We start from the raw sequence: 19,535 nt of genomic DNA, 5'->3' as shown, positions 1-19,535 counted from the left end.
CCACCAGTTTGAATTTGAACGGTTTGGATAGTTTGTAGATATAATTTAAGATTCTTTTCTAGGAATCTGCATGAAATTCATACGTTCTTTGTTTTGTCCTTTCACATTACATCTTTTTGATGCTGTCAAGAACAACCTGTGAAAGACAATATTTAGTTAATTGTCAATCATTGGAGACCTAAGAACAAGCCAAGCATTGGTTAAGATCAAATTTGTGAAGAAACGTGTAATGTCACCAAAATATAATCACATCATGTAAAATAGGGAAACGATTATGTCAATTCAGTCTACGGGAAAAAAATACACTTTAATGGATTATGTAGTAAGTCAACACTTCGGTTTTATCATGTATATCTATTATATAGTCATTTTATAAAATGTTACTGTTTGCAAAAGTATGAATTATTCTAAATAATAATGATGTTCTTATCCCAGGCAGAAAACCCTAGCCGTATTAGGCACAACTTTTTGGAATTTTTGGTCCGCAAAGTCTTCAACTTTGTACTTGTTTTAGCTTTCGAACTTTTTCATCTGAGTGTCACTGGTTGTCTTGTGTGGACGAAAAACGCGTCTGGCGTATTGAATTTAAACCTGGTATTTTTTGTAAGCTAATATCGTGTGTTTCTCTATCCTATATGTTCTCCCATTTATTTGTATTGTAGTCCTGTCATGTAATGTTGTCATTATAATGTTATATTTAACATTGCCATAAAAGCGGGTGGTTTGGCATGCCACAAAACCAGGTTCAACCCACCATTTTTTCTTACAATGTCCTGTACCAAGTCAGGAAAATTGCCATTGTTATATATATAGTTCGTTTCTGTGTGTGTTACATTTTAATGTTGTGTTTCTGTTGTGTCGTAGTTATCCTCTTATATTTGATGTGTTTCCCTTAGTTTTAGTTTGTAACACGGACTTGGGTTTTTTTCTCAATCGATTTATGAATTTCGAACAGCGGTAAACTACTGTTGCCTTTATTAATGAACATATTCTTAAATTGTCAGAGTTCAAGAAGCAAGTTAGAAAAATCATTTAAAAAAACATATAACACAGACAGATATGTACATAATTAGAACTTTCGGAATAATATTGTAGATACAGAACAATATTGACGTCTCAGAAATGCGTTTTAAATGGTTAGATACAGGATCTTTATTTATAGCAACACTTACAAACTATGAAATTCTAAGTATCCAAGAACAAAAGGACTGAAATTGAAACTATTTTAAAAATGTAAATTAATATGTAATCAACATTTGAAAGTAGGATGCATTATGAAGTGTATTTAAGAGTATAAATTATCAACTTTCCACACACTCGTTATGTGTTCATATTTCACACTATTGTTTACTTCTTTTCTAAAGATGAATGAAAAGAGAAAGTTTAAAAGAGATTGATATGAATGACAAACGTTAAAACCTTCATTTGAATATCTTCCATTTTGTTGTAAAAGATAAGAAGTTTTGGGAAAAATAAACATTAAAGTATTGGTGATTTGTTAAAAAGAAAATAAAATGTAAATATTATCATACATGATCTATATTTAAAGCAACACATCAAGACGATGATATGCAAATCATAAAATAACAAAGTACTAAAATACAAAAATATGAAATATGAATACGGTATACATATAACACAGTAAAGGAGAAGGTATAATGAGGTAGCCTTTCGAAATAAATTTAAAAGTGTTAACTATCAGCTTTAAAAATAATCATTAGATATACGTATAACTCAATTCTTCTTCTATTTCAAATATAAATGTAAAAAATAAGTTAAAAAGTGATTGATGTAAATGATAAAGTTTATAAAAATGTACCATAAACAAGATTTAAATAGTAACAAGTCAAGTTAACGTATTCCATCTACGCCACTGACTTACAACCTTACGACTTTTCACGGTGCACCAGGTTGCATCCTGTTCTTCAAATTATGTGTTGTAACCATAATGAATTTGTTTCACATAAAGTAAAATGATACCAACACTATGTTCAATTGCATAAATGCTGGGTCTATAATTTTCCTATCATCTGTCATTTGAAAATATATAATTTTATTTTAAAAATATTGCTTCATATCATAAATGAACAGTCAAATCTCTAGAAAGAAAAAAACAATAACATTCACACAATGCTCCAATGAACTGTTTCCTCGTGCCTTGGTGAAAGAATTATTCATGCTGAAGATTTGTATGCTATTTCAGAAAAATAGTCAAACTGATATTGATAATTCGCATTCCGAAACAAGTTTTTTTCTTTATCTTGAGTATCCTACTTTTATTCTTACAATTGTTTTATACCTGGTTTAATTAATCGCGAGTTTTCAAAGAAATTGAATCAGAGGAAAAGAAAATAGTTGTTTCACATGAACCAGGTTAACAATCATCTATAAAAAAAATAATACATCCTTCAACTTTATGTATGAAATAATGAACACATTTGTTCCTAGTTTATACATAAAATCAAGGATAAATTATATGTATTCATAATACTCTGATTTCATATAAAAAATTACTGGAGTTATTATAATTATGATTTTATAAATAATTTACACTAAATAATTATATACGTTCTGGGAAATTAGGGCTAGCCTAAGCCTTATAATGTCGTGGTAACCAGTATTTGTTCTTTACATTCCCATGAATACACTATGTCAATACAATAATTCAGTAGGGAGAACATCACCTTCAGTGTGCAATAGATAACCATAACAACACCGTACGCTTGTCATGATATCCCATATATATATATTAGTTCGTTTCGAGTATTCCTGACTTATACCAAGGAATAATCTTCTGATGTGTCAGTTGAATCGAATGTGAATCAATACCTTGATTGATATACAACCACGTGAAAAATATGAAAATGTACAAATATATAAGTTGTATAAGTTATCAAAGCAAATTCAGGATGTGCATGAAACTGTTTTGCATGAAACTATTGTCCATGTAATTGAATTAATCTTATCTACTACGAACCGTCTTACCCTACTGGCTTGCTTCCGAATAAAACAGTATCGTTTCTGCTCCTGAAAGGATGTTCTGACCTGGGGTAGAGCAGGTGATGGGTCTGGGGTCTTAACTCTTTGTTCGGACTGAAAATAAAATATTTTATGTATCTGTAATTTTAGATCAATGTCCTATCAATATAAGCTTTCCGCGGAAATTGGAAGAATTTTTTTGTAATTGCCATAGTTATAACTATTTGTGCAAAGGTGATCATTTGTAATATTTATTTACCCATATATTTTTTTAAATATGCCCTCCTTGCCCAGTGAATTAAGTTTGTGTCGCTTATAATTATTGACATTTACGGTCTTTTATTATCTTAATACTATTTAGCGATAGATCTGCGCAAGCATGGAGTTGGAATAAAGGAAAGTAATAAGAAATGGTGATCCTAGGCAAAGTAGCTGAAATAATATTAAATTTAATGAAAAGTTGCCTTCAATACAATGTTCTTAAAATATACTTGCAGTATTGTAACAAGATGAATGACAATCAAGTTGAAGCGAGTTTCGTGTAAATCGAGCATATGTTGACATGTCATACAGTTACACATTATGAAATATATTTACAGCTTTGCACCACTGTCCCAGGTAAGTGGAGGGTTGAACAACCGCGAACATGTTGTAACCCGCCATATTCTAAATGTGTATTTCCCAAGTCTGGTAATTAAGAAGATGTCATTTGTTGCTGCTACTGTTAATAATTTTTGTTTACTTTTTTTAATAGTTTTGTGCATAAATCTGGCCGTTAGCTTTCTTGTTTAAATTGTTTTACATTTCTCATGTTGACGCCTGTTATAGCTAGCTTAGCGGTAGGGGTTTGCTAATCGTTGAAAGCTGACTAAGTTCTAGGTCATTGGTTTCTGGTGGAGATTTGTTTTGTTTGCAGTCATACCTCATAATCATTTTTTTTGAAAACTCCAGTGACAATTAGGAACGACTGTTGTCAACCGCGGAAGACCGGTACAAGGCAAACAATGGTTAGGCAGACCTGAGTATAACTCCTACAATGGAGAGCATATGGCATTACTATGGAAAGATATATTATATGACACCCCCATGGTCGTGCGAGAGCGGGGGTGATCGATCCACACGAGGAAGAACGGAAACAACCGGAACTGAAACACGGACAACGAGACAGGAAATGGACACAGCTAGAGTTTGTAGTTGTGGGAAGATATGTAAGAATAAAAAAGGACTTACGATTCATCGCACAAAGATGGGCTGTTCAGTGACACCAATTCTTGAACGACGCAAAGGGCAACCTGATGAAACGGAGGAGGCGATGAACCAGGAAACACACCACAGTGTCAAACACCTCCATGTACAAGAGGAGGAATTCAGGGAAGAAAACGAAGCTCATGATCAGTTAGGAATAAATCTAAACAGTCCACAGGATAGAGAGACACATCCAAGGAAAGAAGGAGACCCACCAACACCACGAATTACGTGGCCAACAGCAGCTTCAAAGAAAGAGTGGATACAGTTTGATAAAGATGCATCCAAAGTTTACAATGGGCATTGGCAGGAGATGTAGACAGACAGATCAAAGCAATGAGTACCATTATCTATGCAATTAGAAAAGACATGTTTGGATGGAAGAACAGAAAAAAACGTAAAGGTCAGGTCATGAAAGAAAACAGAAGTGTAAGTGAAATTGCCAAACTGAGGAGAGAACAACGCAACTTAACAAAGTGCTTCAAGACAGCAGAGTTATACGAACAAAGGGCATTAAAAGAGCTAAGAGATGTCAACAGGGAAAGAATACAAACAATGAGGAAAGCAGTGAACATAAGAAAGAACCGAAGGGAAAGAGCAAGAAAGAGATCACAATTTTCAGCTAATCCATTTGGCTTTGTAAAGAAACTTCTAGGAGATAGAAGACAATAACAATCAAAACCAAGGAGTAAGCAAAGACTCACAAAAACCAAAGGAATTTTACATCAACAGTTCTAAATAATAATTAAGAAACAACACAAATTCCACTAAACACCGAGAGTGAAATCAGGTGCTCCGGAAGGGTAAGCATTTCCTGCACCGTATACGGTCGTGTTATTTCTTTGTTCACTCCGGTAATAATGGGAGGTTATCATGACTAAGGAAGAATATCAGATATGATTTCTGACACACTTTTGTCATAATGGCCAATCAACTCATGATGGCGACCGTAAAATTTCTTGAGCGATGACCTTAATTTGATTGATTCATAGCCCTGTCTTAGCAACTTTTGAGAAAGCAATATTCCTCGTTCAACAAAATCAGCGTACTTTGAGCTAGCTCTAGAGTAACGTAACATTTGAGACACATATACTCCATATGTTGGTGCCGAAATGATGTTGCTACACAAAAATGGAAAGTTGGCTATAGATCAGGCCGGTTAGATTGCCCAAAAGAAGAGGTTGAACAATATTTGAGAGATACTCATAGTGATCCAGACAGAGAACAAGAGCTTGGAGACCAACAAGTCCAGATGAGCCAACAGTAGAGTTTGTCACAACCCAAACTTCAGGAAGTGATTTCAACTTTAAAGAAGGCGAGAGCAGCATCAGCACCTGGACCAAACGGTATTCCATACAGAGTTTATAAGAACTGTCCAAACCTCGCAAAACAACTATGGAGACTTATCAAAGTTATATGGAGAAGATATCGGTTACCAGATGAATGGTTAAAATCAGATGGTTGTTTTATTCCACAGGAGGAAGATTCTAAACAGTTTAGGACCATATCACTTCTCAACGTAGAGGTAAAGGTTTGTCTTGCAATCTTGGCGAAGCGGAGTACAACATATATGCTTGAGAACAACTACATCGACACCTTAGATCAGAAAGGAGAAGTACCAGGAGTACCAGGGTGCCTTGAACATAAAAGCGTTTTAACAAAGATTATCCAGGAAGCCAAAGAGAACAAAGGCGATTTGACTGTCCTGTGGTTAGACCTGGAAAACGCTTACGGAAGTATACCACACAAGCTAGTAGACTTCATCTTGGAGAAATACCACATACCTGGCAAGATTACATGTAGAGAAATGCAGCACTATTTTAACAACTTTATAGTGAGGTTTCCAGTTGCAGACTACACAACAGCGTGGTAAAGGCTAGAAGTGGGAATCGTTACGGGATGTGCCATATCAGTAGTTTTATTCTCAGCAGCAATAAATATGCTAGTAAAATCAGCAGAAAAGACGAGCAGAGAACCTGTAATGTCATCTGGGGTCAGTCAGTCACCAATAAGAGCATTCGTGGAGGACATGACAATAACAGCAAAGTCAGTTTTGGAAGATCTAGGTGAGCTTATAGACTTGGCACGTATGAAGTTCAAGCCATCAAAGTCAAGGAGTCTAATATTAAAGAAAGAAAAGGTGCAGGACAGAAAGATCAGAATTGGAGGAGACACTATTCCAACAATAATGCTTGGGCAAATGGTTTAAAGACTCCTTGAACGACAGAGAAAGCGTAGATGAGATGGTATCACAGGTAGGAAAGTGGATGGATATTATTGACAAGTCTTTTTTACCTGGGAAGTACCAGGCGTGGTGCTACCAGCATGGAATGTAACCAAGAATAACATGGCCTCTGTTGATGTACGAAGTTTAGAGAGGGTGTTCAACAGACAATAACGTAAATCGCTTGGAGTTCCAGAGAGTTTGGGCAGCATTGGCTTGTACAGCACCAGTCAAAACTTCAACTGCCTCTGTCTTCTATTACAGAGGAATTTAAAGTCACCAAAATCATCAAGTTATGGTGCTAGGAGACAGTAAAGATGACAAAGTGAAAGAGGAAAATGTTGATGTCAGGACAGGAAGGAAATGGGTGGCCAAGAGCGCTGTCGAAGATGCAGAGAGCCGATAAAGACATAGAGAATAGTGGGAGTGGTAACATCAGGGAGACTTGATTTTAACAAAATTCAGCAACCATTATAGCATTCAGCAGATACAAGACATAGAACTTGTTCAGCAAGAATTTCGTCAAGGAGAAGAAAATAATCGACAAGTAAGAGCCGTCAGTATGAAACAACAAGGGCAATATATATAAATAGGAAATGGCAAGACCAAGAAAGATAAGTTGGCATGAGATGTGGAGAATGGACAGCCAGAAGATAAGCTTCTGACTAAGATCAGTATACGACGTACTACCAACACCCAGAAACCTTACAATGTGGAAACTTATTGAAGACCCTAGTTGTAAGTTGTGCGGTTAGCCAGAAAACTAGAACATGTTTTGTCGTCTTGCAGGACAGCTCTGAATGATGATAGATACACATGGCGCAATGACCAAGTACTTCGAGAAATAGCAGCAGTCTTGGGCACACAGAGAAGGAAGAAGACTAAGATTGAGAAGGAACCAAAGTTCATCAACTACTTCAAAGGAGGAGGAATAGCAAAGCCAGTGATATTCTAGCACCAGCAAATGACAGGGAGATGCAAGCCGACGTTGGGGGAAAGACCACCTTCCCAAGAGAGATTATAACAACAAACCTCCGACCAGACATTGTGCTGTGTTCCAGAATCAGCAAACAGGTCATTCTTGTAGAGCAGACAGTGCAATGGGAAACATGACTGGCAGAAGCCCATGAGAGAAAGCTTGCCAAGTACCAAGAATTGGTAACAGACATCCAAGAGAAGAATTGGAGGACATGGTATTTTCCAGTAGAGGTAGGCTGTAGACGCTTTGTTTCCTAGGACTAACTGGACCAGTGAAGAAGCTTGGTTGGAAAAGTTGGGAAACAAGCAGAGGAAGCTTCTGGTTTGGTATGGAGAAAGAGAGAAGAGCAGTGGAAGATCCAGCTGGTGCCTGGCTGAGTCTGATTAACTCAGTCGGCGAACCCCCTGGAGATTGTCGTGGACAGCGCCGAAACAGTCGAGGAGAGGGGATCCACCTGATGATGGAACCAGCTGAGCAGTGGAAACACTGTATTTAAGGCATTTTATTTGAACATGATATGTATTTCATTTCGATATAACATAATGAAAAAGGTGAATGGAAGAGTTGTACATTTTTCACAAAAAAATAATCGTTTATGTTATATCAAAGTTAATAAAAGCGTCAATTAGGCAACACGCACAACCAAATGAGATCCAAAAATCAACATACAGTCTTCAATAATAGGCACTTGTGTATATAATGTAAAGAGTCTAAAACAAGTTTTGAATAAATTGCATAGAACCCATTAATAATCGAATTATCCAGATCGCAAAAACGTTAATATATACATATAACAAAACGCAACCACTGACGAAGTTTTCTGTTTAACTCGGACGGTCACTTAGACATATATGATACAGCAGAGTAAACGTAGTTTTCTTTGAACTCATCCCTCGCTTTTTTAAAAGATATCGATCAGTAAACAAACTAGCTGCGAAAACGTATCTCTATATCGGATTTGTTCCTTACGTCGTAACTACAATCTCCTTCCCTTTCATGAATGTGACTTACCGAATAAGACTATTTACCAGATTTGTTATAACATGAGCAACACGACGAGTGCCACGTGTGGAGCAGGATCTGTTTACCCTTCCGGAGCACCTGAGATGACCCCTAGATTTTTGTGGGGTTCGTGTTGCTTATTTTTTAGTTTTCTATGTTGTGTCATGTGTACTATGTTTGTCTGTTTGTCTTTTTCATTTTTAGCCACGGCGTTGTCAGTTTATTTTTGATTTATTAGTTTGACTGTCCTTCTTGTATGTTTCGTTCCTCTTCTATAAACAAACAGACCATACAAAAAAGAAAATACAACAATAAAAAAAATGTAAACTGCCATCTGTCATTACAGTTCTACAGTTGTACGACTGTAATAATTATATTTTTAGTATAAATAAGGCAGTTGGAGTTTTCTTTGCATCAAGTATTGTTGAACAGATTGTCATCTCGTGCCTTTTATACATACCTTTATCGAAAAAAGTTTTTATCATTTTTGACAGCCGGACGTGAATGATACAAATGCGCCGGCCTGCAGTCTTACCACAGCAAGTCGGTCAATCGGAACAAGACCCCCCCCCCCCCCCTCTCCTCGGTTAAGTCACCAATGTACAAAAATTGCAGTTATTACAACGAAACCCCTACTGTAAGTCATAAGTAAACACCAATGTACCAAATCTAGAGGCATTTCAATGAAAACCCTACTGTAAGTCATCAATATACACCAATGTACTAAATCTTCAGTAATTACAACGAAACCCCTCCTGTAAATTTAAAAAAGAAGAAGTGTGGTAATTGTTAATACTCAACTTTACACAAGGAACCAATTGACACAGAAATTACCAACAATAGGCCACCGTACGGCCTTCAACAAAAAATGAGCAAAGCCCATACCACATAGTCAGCTATAAATGGCCCCAAAATGACAAATGTTCAAACGAGAAAACTAACGGCCTAATTTATGTGCCAAAAAAAATTAACAAAAAAACAAAAATGCAACACAGCACCAAACGACAACTGTAAGTCTTCAACATACAAAATTTACCAAATCTTCAGGCATTACAACAAAAACCCTACTGTAAATCATAAATATACACCAATGTAACAAATCTGCAGGCATTACAAAAATATTTTTTATCATTATTACTATTCAACCGGTTTTTGCAAGGTGTTCGTGTGTTTTGTGTTCAACAAAAACACTATATCATTTATTAGTAATTTTAATGTAGTATAAAAAATTCTAACTTCTGTAATAATATATTATGTCCGAATGTAATAAAGCTCGGCTACGTCCTGTATATCTTCGTGTTAGATATAACTAATGACTATTGCACTGTTTATATGTACATGTTACTTTGACATCTAAAAGGTATTATCCACTGAAGATCAAGTCATTAATGAGGAGACTGGATACAAATCAATAAGTACTCCTTTTCTGCAAAGAAAAAATGATAAAAATGTACACGTCCACTCTGAGTTTTTGTTAGATTTATTTCTATTTGTACCATCTGATGACTTAAGCATATTTTACGTGTCATTTGGTCTCTTTTGGGGAGTTGTTTCATTGGCAGTCATAACACATCTTCTTTTTATATGTCATCTAAATATGCTCAATGGTTTTTGCTTTCCGTCTCAAGTTACAATTGATAATACCTTTTAGACGAGAAATACTATAACATTTTGTTTAATGTTTGCATCAAACAAAAAATCTTATCTTATACTAATTATTCTATTTGTAAAAGAAACAAATTAAATGATAACTCGTGTGTGTAAGTATTATATGTTAACACATTTGTTAAAGTTAACCACACAATTTGCATAAAACAAAAAATTGTAACGTTGGTTCTGATAAATGAGTGCCTTGTAAAGCTGTCACTAATATTTACTTTTCCAAACATTTTCATACCAAACATTACATGATAATAATTCAAATATGCTTCGCAGTCAAAAGGTAATTCACAGCACACGTTTCCAATTGTTTTAAGAGCCTAAATATTCAATAATATTTGTAATAAAGCCTTTTGTCTCTTGACTTTTTTTCCAAGTTAAAATGTCGACATATTTTTCATATTGTATTGCGTAAATTTTATTGTTTCTTGTCATACAAAGCAACAAGCTAAGAAATAACACTTAAACCCAATGGTATTTCAACTTTTATATTAAACTAGCATGTTTATGTAATACATATATATAGCTCTAACTGTTTACCAAACGCACCACACAATAGCACTGAAACTTAAATTGTGTTTGATCAATAAAAATCCTGCGTCTCTTTTCATAAAAATTCATAAAAGTAAAAATATTAGCAAGTCATTCACATTTCAGTAGTTTTAATTTTAGTAATATAATCACATTTAATCGTAAGATTCTTTGTAAAAACAGTAAACTGGCCTCATTATGCACAGTGAGAAACAATAAGACTATGTTAACTTATAAAAAGCCAACATTTTTTGTAATCAAATGTTGGTGTCAATGTAACTTGAGAAGTCGACAAAATAGGTTTAATTTGTGTTGAAAGCTTGTTATCGCCTAGAAAACTTTAAAAAAAAACTGTCCCCTGCAGATTTGAGATGACCAAAAACAATTTTAGCAATAGTTAAGGTATATACACAGCACTGCACTCTCCACACGTATCTTACTTTGATAGTCTATTAACCTGGATTCTGTTTTTCAATCATGTAAGATGTATTTTCTGCACCAAAAAGACATGCGTTTATAACAAGCAAAGAGAGTCTCACAAAACTAACTAAGTGCTTAATAAATATACTGTAGATCACTGTAGACTGATACATTAGAGCAATCCTGAACTCTATCATTTTATTATTTAAGAAACAAGCTTAAGATTATTTTTTTTATCATCAAAAAAGGTAGATTTAGGATTTTTAAGTCGTAAATGTGAAACAGCATGATCTTTGTCAGCATTCATAGTCAGTAACGTATCGTTAACCTGTGATGCAATGTGATAATATCAATTATTTTACTTCACGTTTAAATGCCATACTTTGATTGGCTAACACGATGGTGTTAATTTACTCTATCACATGGCTGAGAGGGTGACAATTTTTTTGAATGTTACCCTCTCGTCCAGACCAATCAAAAATTGTTAATTTCAAGGACAATGAATTGAATTTACATCAAGTAATCAAATGCAATGCTTAAATTCTACCTTTTGGCTCAGATTTTATTATTTGACTGTCAAATTAAAAAAAATAAAACATCTTGCTAAACTTTAAATTTGTTGTTTTTCTAATACCCGTAACGTTATTATATACCTGACGTAATAGAAAATACTTTTAAAATAAGATTAATCTGTAAAATACAATAATGATAGCACATTCAGTATAATAAATTAAATAACACATAGCTGAGAGGTTGATAGAGCACATTGGTACCCCTCGAAAAAGCATTGTCAACCTTGGCTTCGCCGCGGTTGACCATGTTTTCTCGGGGTAACAATCTGCTCTATTACCTTCTCAGCTATATGTAATTTATATAATAGCCCGGACTTATATATACTTCCATTTGTTTTTTATCACCCCTTTTGTCTTGATGGACATGACTCCAATCATGGTTTGTATTTCATAGGTAGCCAATGCATGTAGTCATATTTTTTTCTTATCGATGCAGCCGGCATGCGATCGGATGAGCGGACAAGAACCAGGATACAAATAAACTTTGACTATATACCCCTATAATTGCATACGTCCACGTGATTTCAACTTTGGTGGACAGTTATCTCATTCGCATTCATACTACATCTCCTTATTTGTGATGCATTTTTATCCTTTCTATTACGTCTTCGTATTGTAATATATAAACATTTTAACAAATAAGTTTAGTGATAATATATACAGATGTTGTTAAAATACTCATGAATAAATATAATTCATGCAACTTAAAATCAATAGAACTTGATTGTAAAAATTCAAAAGAGCAAAATTTTAACTTTAAACTGTCAGAATGAAAATAACAAAATTATTATTACTATTAACATACCTGGGGCTACCATTATTTCATGCTTTTTAGACCTGATCCTTAAGAATGTTAAGTCATTTTGTGGGTCAATATCCCGAATTGCACTTCTAGCTTTGGCTGTCAAAGACTGTATTAATCCGGCATATTGGACTGTTGTTGGGTTATCCAATGTTGTTCTAATAGGAATACCTTTAAGAAATTAAACATAATTATAAATAATATACTGAATATAAGACATATCAAAGGTATATGCTCTTCTTATAAACATCTCCTGACTCTAAACAGCCAGTTGTTTCTGTTTGAATTATCAACGTATGTGTCTTTTTTCTGTGGTTAAAATTCTATTATGTTTAAAATTTTATGAATACCTAAAACGAGATCGGGCAGAATCAATTTGCGCCAATTGCAGTTTTGAAAAGGTATTAATTGCGCCACTGTCTTTTATTTTGATGGTATTAATTGCGCCAATAAATGAAATGAAATTGCGCCAGATTTACCTGTAAATATTTTTTACCTATATCATACATGTACATGTTTTACCAATATCATACATGTATTATAATTAACCTTTCCACTTAAGATTTAACTGAACACTTATCAAATTTAAGAAAACTCACCAAAAAATAAATTGTTTAGTAAAAGAATATTTTTTCACGAGTCAAGATGTCTGATATACCATTCAAAAACTAGAGTCTGATAGAGGAAAACCGGTCATCATTGTTGAAGAACACAAATTCCGTCAGGCATTTGTAAAGAACTAATGAGTAGAGAAGTAAGCAGAAAGGAATATGTGTCTATTCTCAACTACAAATACCAGCCTTTAATTCAATGATGAACAGAGACATTTTATATGGTTTTAACTGTATATATACGGGTGAACGTTTTAATTCAGCATACATTTCGTTATTAAAATGACTTTAACTCCGCCAGTCGGTAAACTGCTGATGACAGATGACTGTGGAATGTCAAATATATGGCAAAGTCACAACTTATTTGAGAAACGTTGGGTTGTATTGAGTGTTCAGCAAAGATTAAGAGATCAGTTCATTCAAGAATGGTCAACAGAAATGAACACTTCGCCCAAGGGGCTGTGTTATAGATTGTACAAAAATGTTTTTAAATTTGAACACTATTTATCAGTACTACCATTTAATTTATTAATAACCTTATGTAAATTTAGATGTGGGAATAACCGTTTGCCCATCGAGACGGGAAGGTGGCGCAACATACCAAGATCTGAAAGATTGTGTCACCTTTGTGGCTCAGCTGACATTGGTGATGAATACCATTATATCATGTCTTGTAAATATTTCAAAGATGAAAGATGAAAATACTTACCTCATTATTGTAATAAAAATATAAATGTTATCAAATTCAAACAAGTATGTTCAACCCAAAATATTGTTGAACTTGAGAAACTTTGTAGATTTATTAAATCTATTTCTGTGAAAGTCTATCCTCCTGGTTAATACAACTATATATGTTTATTTATCATTTGTGTAAATATTTATCATATTAATTTTGTATTTCACACATGCTATGTCTTATATATGTCATATATATTATTGTAATATCTTCTCTGTAACTATGTATTTGGTTTATGAGAATAAAGATCATTCATTCATTCACTGCCGGACCCAAGCCTAAAAATAGGAGGATGGAAGTCAATCATTTAGTTGTTATATATAAATAAAAATAAATAAAATTGGCGCAATTAGATGATTATTTCATTGGCGCAAATGATACCTATAGTTTTGAAAATTATGTGGCGCAAAAGAAGTATTGGCGCAATTAAGTTGTGGCGCAAATGAGTTACTTTTTGGCGCAAAAAGATATCGCCCACGAGATCTGGGTGTTTCCACATGTTTTAAAAATACGGAGTCTTTAAAACAAAAAGGCAGATAAAAATAATAATAATTAAATCAAATGTCACTACCTAAGAATAGAGAATTGAAATGGAGAATGTGTCAAAGATACAACAACCTGACCAAAGAGCAGAAATGATCTTGTCCACGCAGTTATGAAAATGGTTCTTATAGTGGTATTGTCCTTTCTTGTGCATACCTTCATTATTAACAACAATAGTTCCGACCACTCCTGGGTGGGTTTGTATTCTCTTCAGGGTTTCTTCTACTTCATGAGACTGTGAAAAAAAGTATATTTGATTTTGCTAAAGTGTACTTATAAATTAATTGTGTACAACATTGAAATAATTGTAGGGTGTATCTTAATTAGACAGCATCACAAAGACACTGTCACACATACCCAAAACATACATGTATTGGAAACGGGGGTATTATACATCATCTTGCATCTGCATACCGATCACGTATCGTACTTTTCAAAAAAATAACTATTTTGATTAAATGATTCAAGGTCAGTGATGTAATCAATAGACTGGTGTCAGCTGGTCAGTGTACCAACAAAAAGTCTATACAACTGTTTAGTCTCTGCATTGTTACTTAAACGATCGATTGTTGTTTGCATATTAGTCCAACGCAAATATCTAGTATATATTATAGACGAACAATGTAGCTAAAATTTCTTACAACATGACCATTGTTGTACAAGTAGGAAGCATTGGCATCTGAAAAGTTTGTGATTTAACTCCGAAATTTACTGAAATAATAAGTAGAAAACAAGAATTGTTTCAAACAGACATCATTATAACAAATAATGAACATTTTTAGTTACGTTAAAGATGCAAATCACATAAAGAATTTGTATTCTGACAATCACAGTTTGCATTTTTTCGAATCTATATTTCTAACATTTTACATATATGTCTGCTTTTGATTTATATCTTATAGACTATATACATTTGGAAACACAGAAATCTATCTTTTGTTTTTTTTTTTGGTTCTACTGTATTTCAAAATTTAAAAAAAAATGTGTTAATATGTTGAAGGCCGTACATTGACCTATAATGGTTTACTTTTAAAAATTGTTATTTGAATGGAGAGTTGTCTCATTGGCACTCACGCCACATCTTCCTATATCTTTCAAGTCATTGCTCGTGATAGCAAGATACAAAATGTTGCCCTTGTAGAGGCAGGCAACTCAGTCTGTCATGTACAAGAGTTATGCCCTACTTATGATACTCCGTACTCATATGCAGTACAGATTGTATAATAAATATTTATATATATATATATATATATATAAATCAAATAACGATGACTGAATGTTCCTTTAAAAACAAAGCGTTTGATCGAAAGTATTAAGAATGAACTTTATACATCTGTACCATGATTTCCATTTGTTTATTTTGATGACCATGATGAACGTGTGAAAGTGTAAGACATTTCAAAACTTACCATTCTTGTTGAATTATTGTAGAAAATTGGGTTTCTAGTGGACTTCCTCTGTTGCTAGGTACAAAAATATGTTTATCGTCATGCGTAGTTGTTGGTTTCCGATTTAAATCATCATTTTAAAGTAATTAAAATGTCAATTTTTGTAGTAAAATTGCAAGTTTATTGATTTTTAAAAGTGTTTGTAAATATACGCTCCAACAATTTACACATAATACAAGTATGACGGAGAAATTTTAAGTAGTTTAAAGGTCTGACATCAAATATATTTATTATATATGTGTACAGTGAACCTCTTTCAATGAATTTAAAAATAATAATAATAATATGCTAATGTTTACTATAATCTTCATTCAAATCATCAAGATTAGTCTAGAACTAAATAAGATGAACAGTGATAGATTTCAAGTAAAGGGAAAAGGAGATGTGATGCGATGTATGGTATGCTTTTTCTATTAACCCGAGGATTCAAAACGATACATGAGAGCTTAGCCTAATTATGTATAGTAGTCGCAGCTGAAAGACATATCATAGTGTTGTTATACTCCCGATATCATTTTTTTTTGGTTAAGACAGGAACATATTATATATATATATATATATAACTCGTCTAAACATCAACCCAACAATGTTCGATCTGTAAATTTGCTTTCGCAAATTTTTGGTTCTTCCCTCGCCGGTATTCGAACCCATGCTACTGTGATATCGTGACACCAAATCGCCTGCACTGCAGCCGTCCCGCTAGACCACACGACCACCTGGGCTCAACTAAACTGTTCTCAGGTTAAAAGTATTCTTCTAATTATTATTTAAAACACATAAATCTTCTATAGCTATTTAACTGATTAAATGAAAAGAGCAGCATCTCTTTGCTCATAGTGTGCTATATAGAAATAAGATGTGTTATGATTGCCAATGAGACAACTCTCCATCTACATTTTGTAACTCACAATTTGTAAGCGTAAATATTACAGGTCTCCATCTATGTCCCAATGTGTAAAAAGTTGACAATTGTAGGTCAAAGTACGGCCTTCAACACGGAGCCTTGGATCATACCGAACAGCAAGATATAAAGGACCCAAAAATGACTGGTGTAAAACAATTCAAACAGAAAAACAACGAGTCACTGCTACAGAACCAGACAGATGAATATTTTAAAAATAGTACGTCCAAAGGGAACAATTACAGACAGAAATTTGATAACAACCAGACAAAATTAATTGTGGTAAATCAAAAAAGAACAATACAAAGTGTTTTGAAATACAATCTAGCAAAACACCGCAATATTCAAACTCATTCTTCGTAATAAAAAAAAGGGATCAAGTGGAACCACCTCGAAGACACTACTGCGCGCACCGAGTATCGAGAGCTTCAACTGCTCTCGCGCACTGTAGACGGGGCTCTCTCTTTCTCTACCTTTGTATAAAAATCAGTATTGGTATCTTCAACGTATTCATACAGATACACTGATACAGATGATATTTCAGTATGAGCCTTAACAAAAAAAAATATACTTCGTTCAAATGTGGCATGTTCTCAATTTTTTTTTTGGGCCGTCGTATATATTTTTAAAGTGCAGTAGCTATTTTGACGGCTCTGATTAATTTATCTGAATTCAACCTAGAAAACTAGCCTATTTCTATAGAAAAGGCTATTTAACCGGCACTGTTTATATAGTGAAATTTTGCCGGCGCTGGAAAAATAGAACATTACAGTCTTTACTAAAATTAATTAAAATCAATGAAGACAATTCCCGTTACGGTATAGAAAGTCCCATGTAAGCGGCAGCCAAGTTAAAAAAAAACCATTTTGTTTACTCTCATGCAATATTTATGAAGCTATGCATGTGATTTACTTTAAATTGTATCTAATGTTTAAATTTATCAAATTTAAGATGCAATCATAATTTTACCTCTTATTTTTTTTTCTTCAGGATTTGATTTGATTTTGGTGTTTTAACTTCACTTCTAAGCTCCGCTTTGGGGCTATTTCTTGGCGGCCAGTTTTTATTGGTGGAGGAAGCCGGAGTGCCCGGATAAAACCACCGACATTCGATAGGAAAACTAACAATCCTAGTCTATTAAGATTGGAGTCGAGTGCATCCGTACGAGCGGGATTTGAACTCACATTGATAGAAATTGAGATAGTTATTATATATTTGAGATCAAAATGTATTTGAATTGTCTTTAGATACAAGCAGATATGGTATCAGTGCCAATCAGACAACTCTCCGTCCAAGACATAATTTGTAAAAGTAAATTATTGTAGCTAAAAGTCTCCAGCACGGAGCTTTGGTTCAAACCGAACCGCAAGCTACAAAGGAACCCAAAAATTACCGTAATGTAAAATCATTCAAACAGGAAAGCCAATGAACGGTATATTAGTCTATATAAAAACCAGAGGCTCCAATGAACCTGTGTCGCTCACCGATATTTTTATTTACAATTGATGCATAAATTAAATGAATCGTTATTCTTTTGCTTTAGTTTCAGATATATAAGCCAAAAACTGGATTTTACCCCTATATTCTATTTAAAGCTATGTCTGCCAAGTTGGTTGGCGCAGACAGGGTCGTCGGACACATTTTTAAACTAGATACCCTAGTGATGATTGTGGCTAAGTTTGGTTAAATTTGGCTAAGTTGTTTCAGAGGGTAAGCCTTGTAAAATATAACAAAAATTGTTAAAAATTGACTTAAAAGGGCAACGACTCCTTATAGGGTCAGTCGACCATTTTGGTCATGTTGACTTAATTGTAGATCTTACTTTGCTAAACGGCTTTATTTCTGTTTACAATTTCTCTCTATCTATAACAACATTCAAGATAACAATCAAAAAATGCAAAATTTCCTTAAAATTACCAATAAAGGGCAGCAAAAAAACGAGATACACTTATGAACCACATCAACAAACAACAACAACCAACATCAGGTTCCTGTACATCTATCTCCATAGAACTATAGTACGAGATTTTTATACTCTACAAATTCTCGTCAGAGCATTGGCGGATCCAGGGGGGGGGGGGGTCCGTGGGTTGGAACCCCTCCTTTTTTGGACGATCAATTCATTTGAATGGGAGCATAATTATATAGTTGGAACCCCCTCAGTTACTCTGGGTTGGGACCCCCCTTTTTTAAATGGCTGGATCCGCCCCTGCAGAGCTACACTGTTCCATCTCCACACTCCATTTGGATTGTAATGTCTTATTCGTCTAACTTAGTAAGTTTCGAGAAAAATTGTATCTCCATTACTCATGACTATTTCTAATGTCTACGTTTGCTGTTAAAAAACACACTGTCAAATGGTGTTTAGATCCTAAACATAATATTGCACCTTTTTACTGTGACATTTTGGTATAAAGGTGTTTCAGTACAATGTAGGATTGTGTTTAGAATCGTTTTTAGCTTAGAAAAGAGTGTTTTACTCATAAACATTTTCATTCTAAAAGCGTTAAAATTTCAAGATATCATCAGCCAAGTTACATTATATATGCATACTGGGAAACGCGTTGTAGAAATTAACCCTTACTATGCCGTAAAGCCTAAACAATCATGTAATCAATATGTTTAATTTCTAAGCTCGATTTTTACGGTGTAATTGTTATCAAATTTATCTTATAATTCCTATGAATAAATGGTTTGCATAGAACTCAGTCTATGATAAGCAAGTTTTAGCAAATCCAGTAGGGGATGTACTACAAAGTTTTTTAAAAATTGTCGATCTCCCACGTAAATATAGATATGAATTGCTAAAACTGCATTGCTCGTAGTTAAATTTTCTATGCTCATTGAAAGAAATGTAACATAAACGAAAAAATATTTATTTTT

General features: G+C 34.0%; 1 protein-coding gene across 1 annotated transcript; it reads right to left on the bottom strand.

Moving 5' to 3' along the window:
* Positions 1-9,624: 9,624 nt before the first annotated feature.
* On the bottom strand, positions 9,625-15,888 carry LOC139517146 (dynein light chain roadblock-type 2-like). The gene is made up of 4 exons (XM_071307852.1): positions 15,713-15,888; positions 14,460-14,538; positions 12,417-12,584; positions 9,625-9,855 (listed from the first exon to the last, which is right to left on the bottom strand). The coding sequence occupies exons 1-4, from the start codon at positions 15,713-15,715 to the stop codon at positions 9,815-9,817; spliced, it is 291 nt and encodes a 96-aa protein (XP_071163953.1). The 5' UTR covers positions 15,716-15,888; the 3' UTR covers positions 9,625-9,814.
* Positions 15,889-19,535: the final 3,647 nt, after the last annotated feature.

The sequence above is a fragment of the Mytilus edulis genome, chromosome 3, assembly GCF_963676685.1.
Source record: "Mytilus edulis chromosome 3, xbMytEdul2.2, whole genome shotgun sequence".
Classification (NCBI taxonomy): domain Eukaryota; kingdom Metazoa; phylum Mollusca; class Bivalvia; order Mytilida; family Mytilidae; genus Mytilus; species Mytilus edulis.
Note: the sequence above shows the minus strand (reverse complement) of the source record. Positions and strands in the feature narration are given on the sequence as shown.

Excerpts from the sequence above, each read along its gene's own strand:
- LOC139517146 (XM_071307852.1), bottom strand. Across the intron at positions 12,585-14,459 it reads TATTGTTGTTAATAATGAAG|GTATTCCTATTAGAACAACA; the intron begins GTATGCACAAGA and ends AATTTCTTAAAG. Across the intron at positions 9,856-12,416 it reads TGAAATAATGGTAGCCCCAG|AAAAGGAGTACTTATTGATT; the intron begins GTATGTTAATAG and ends TTTTCTTTGCAG.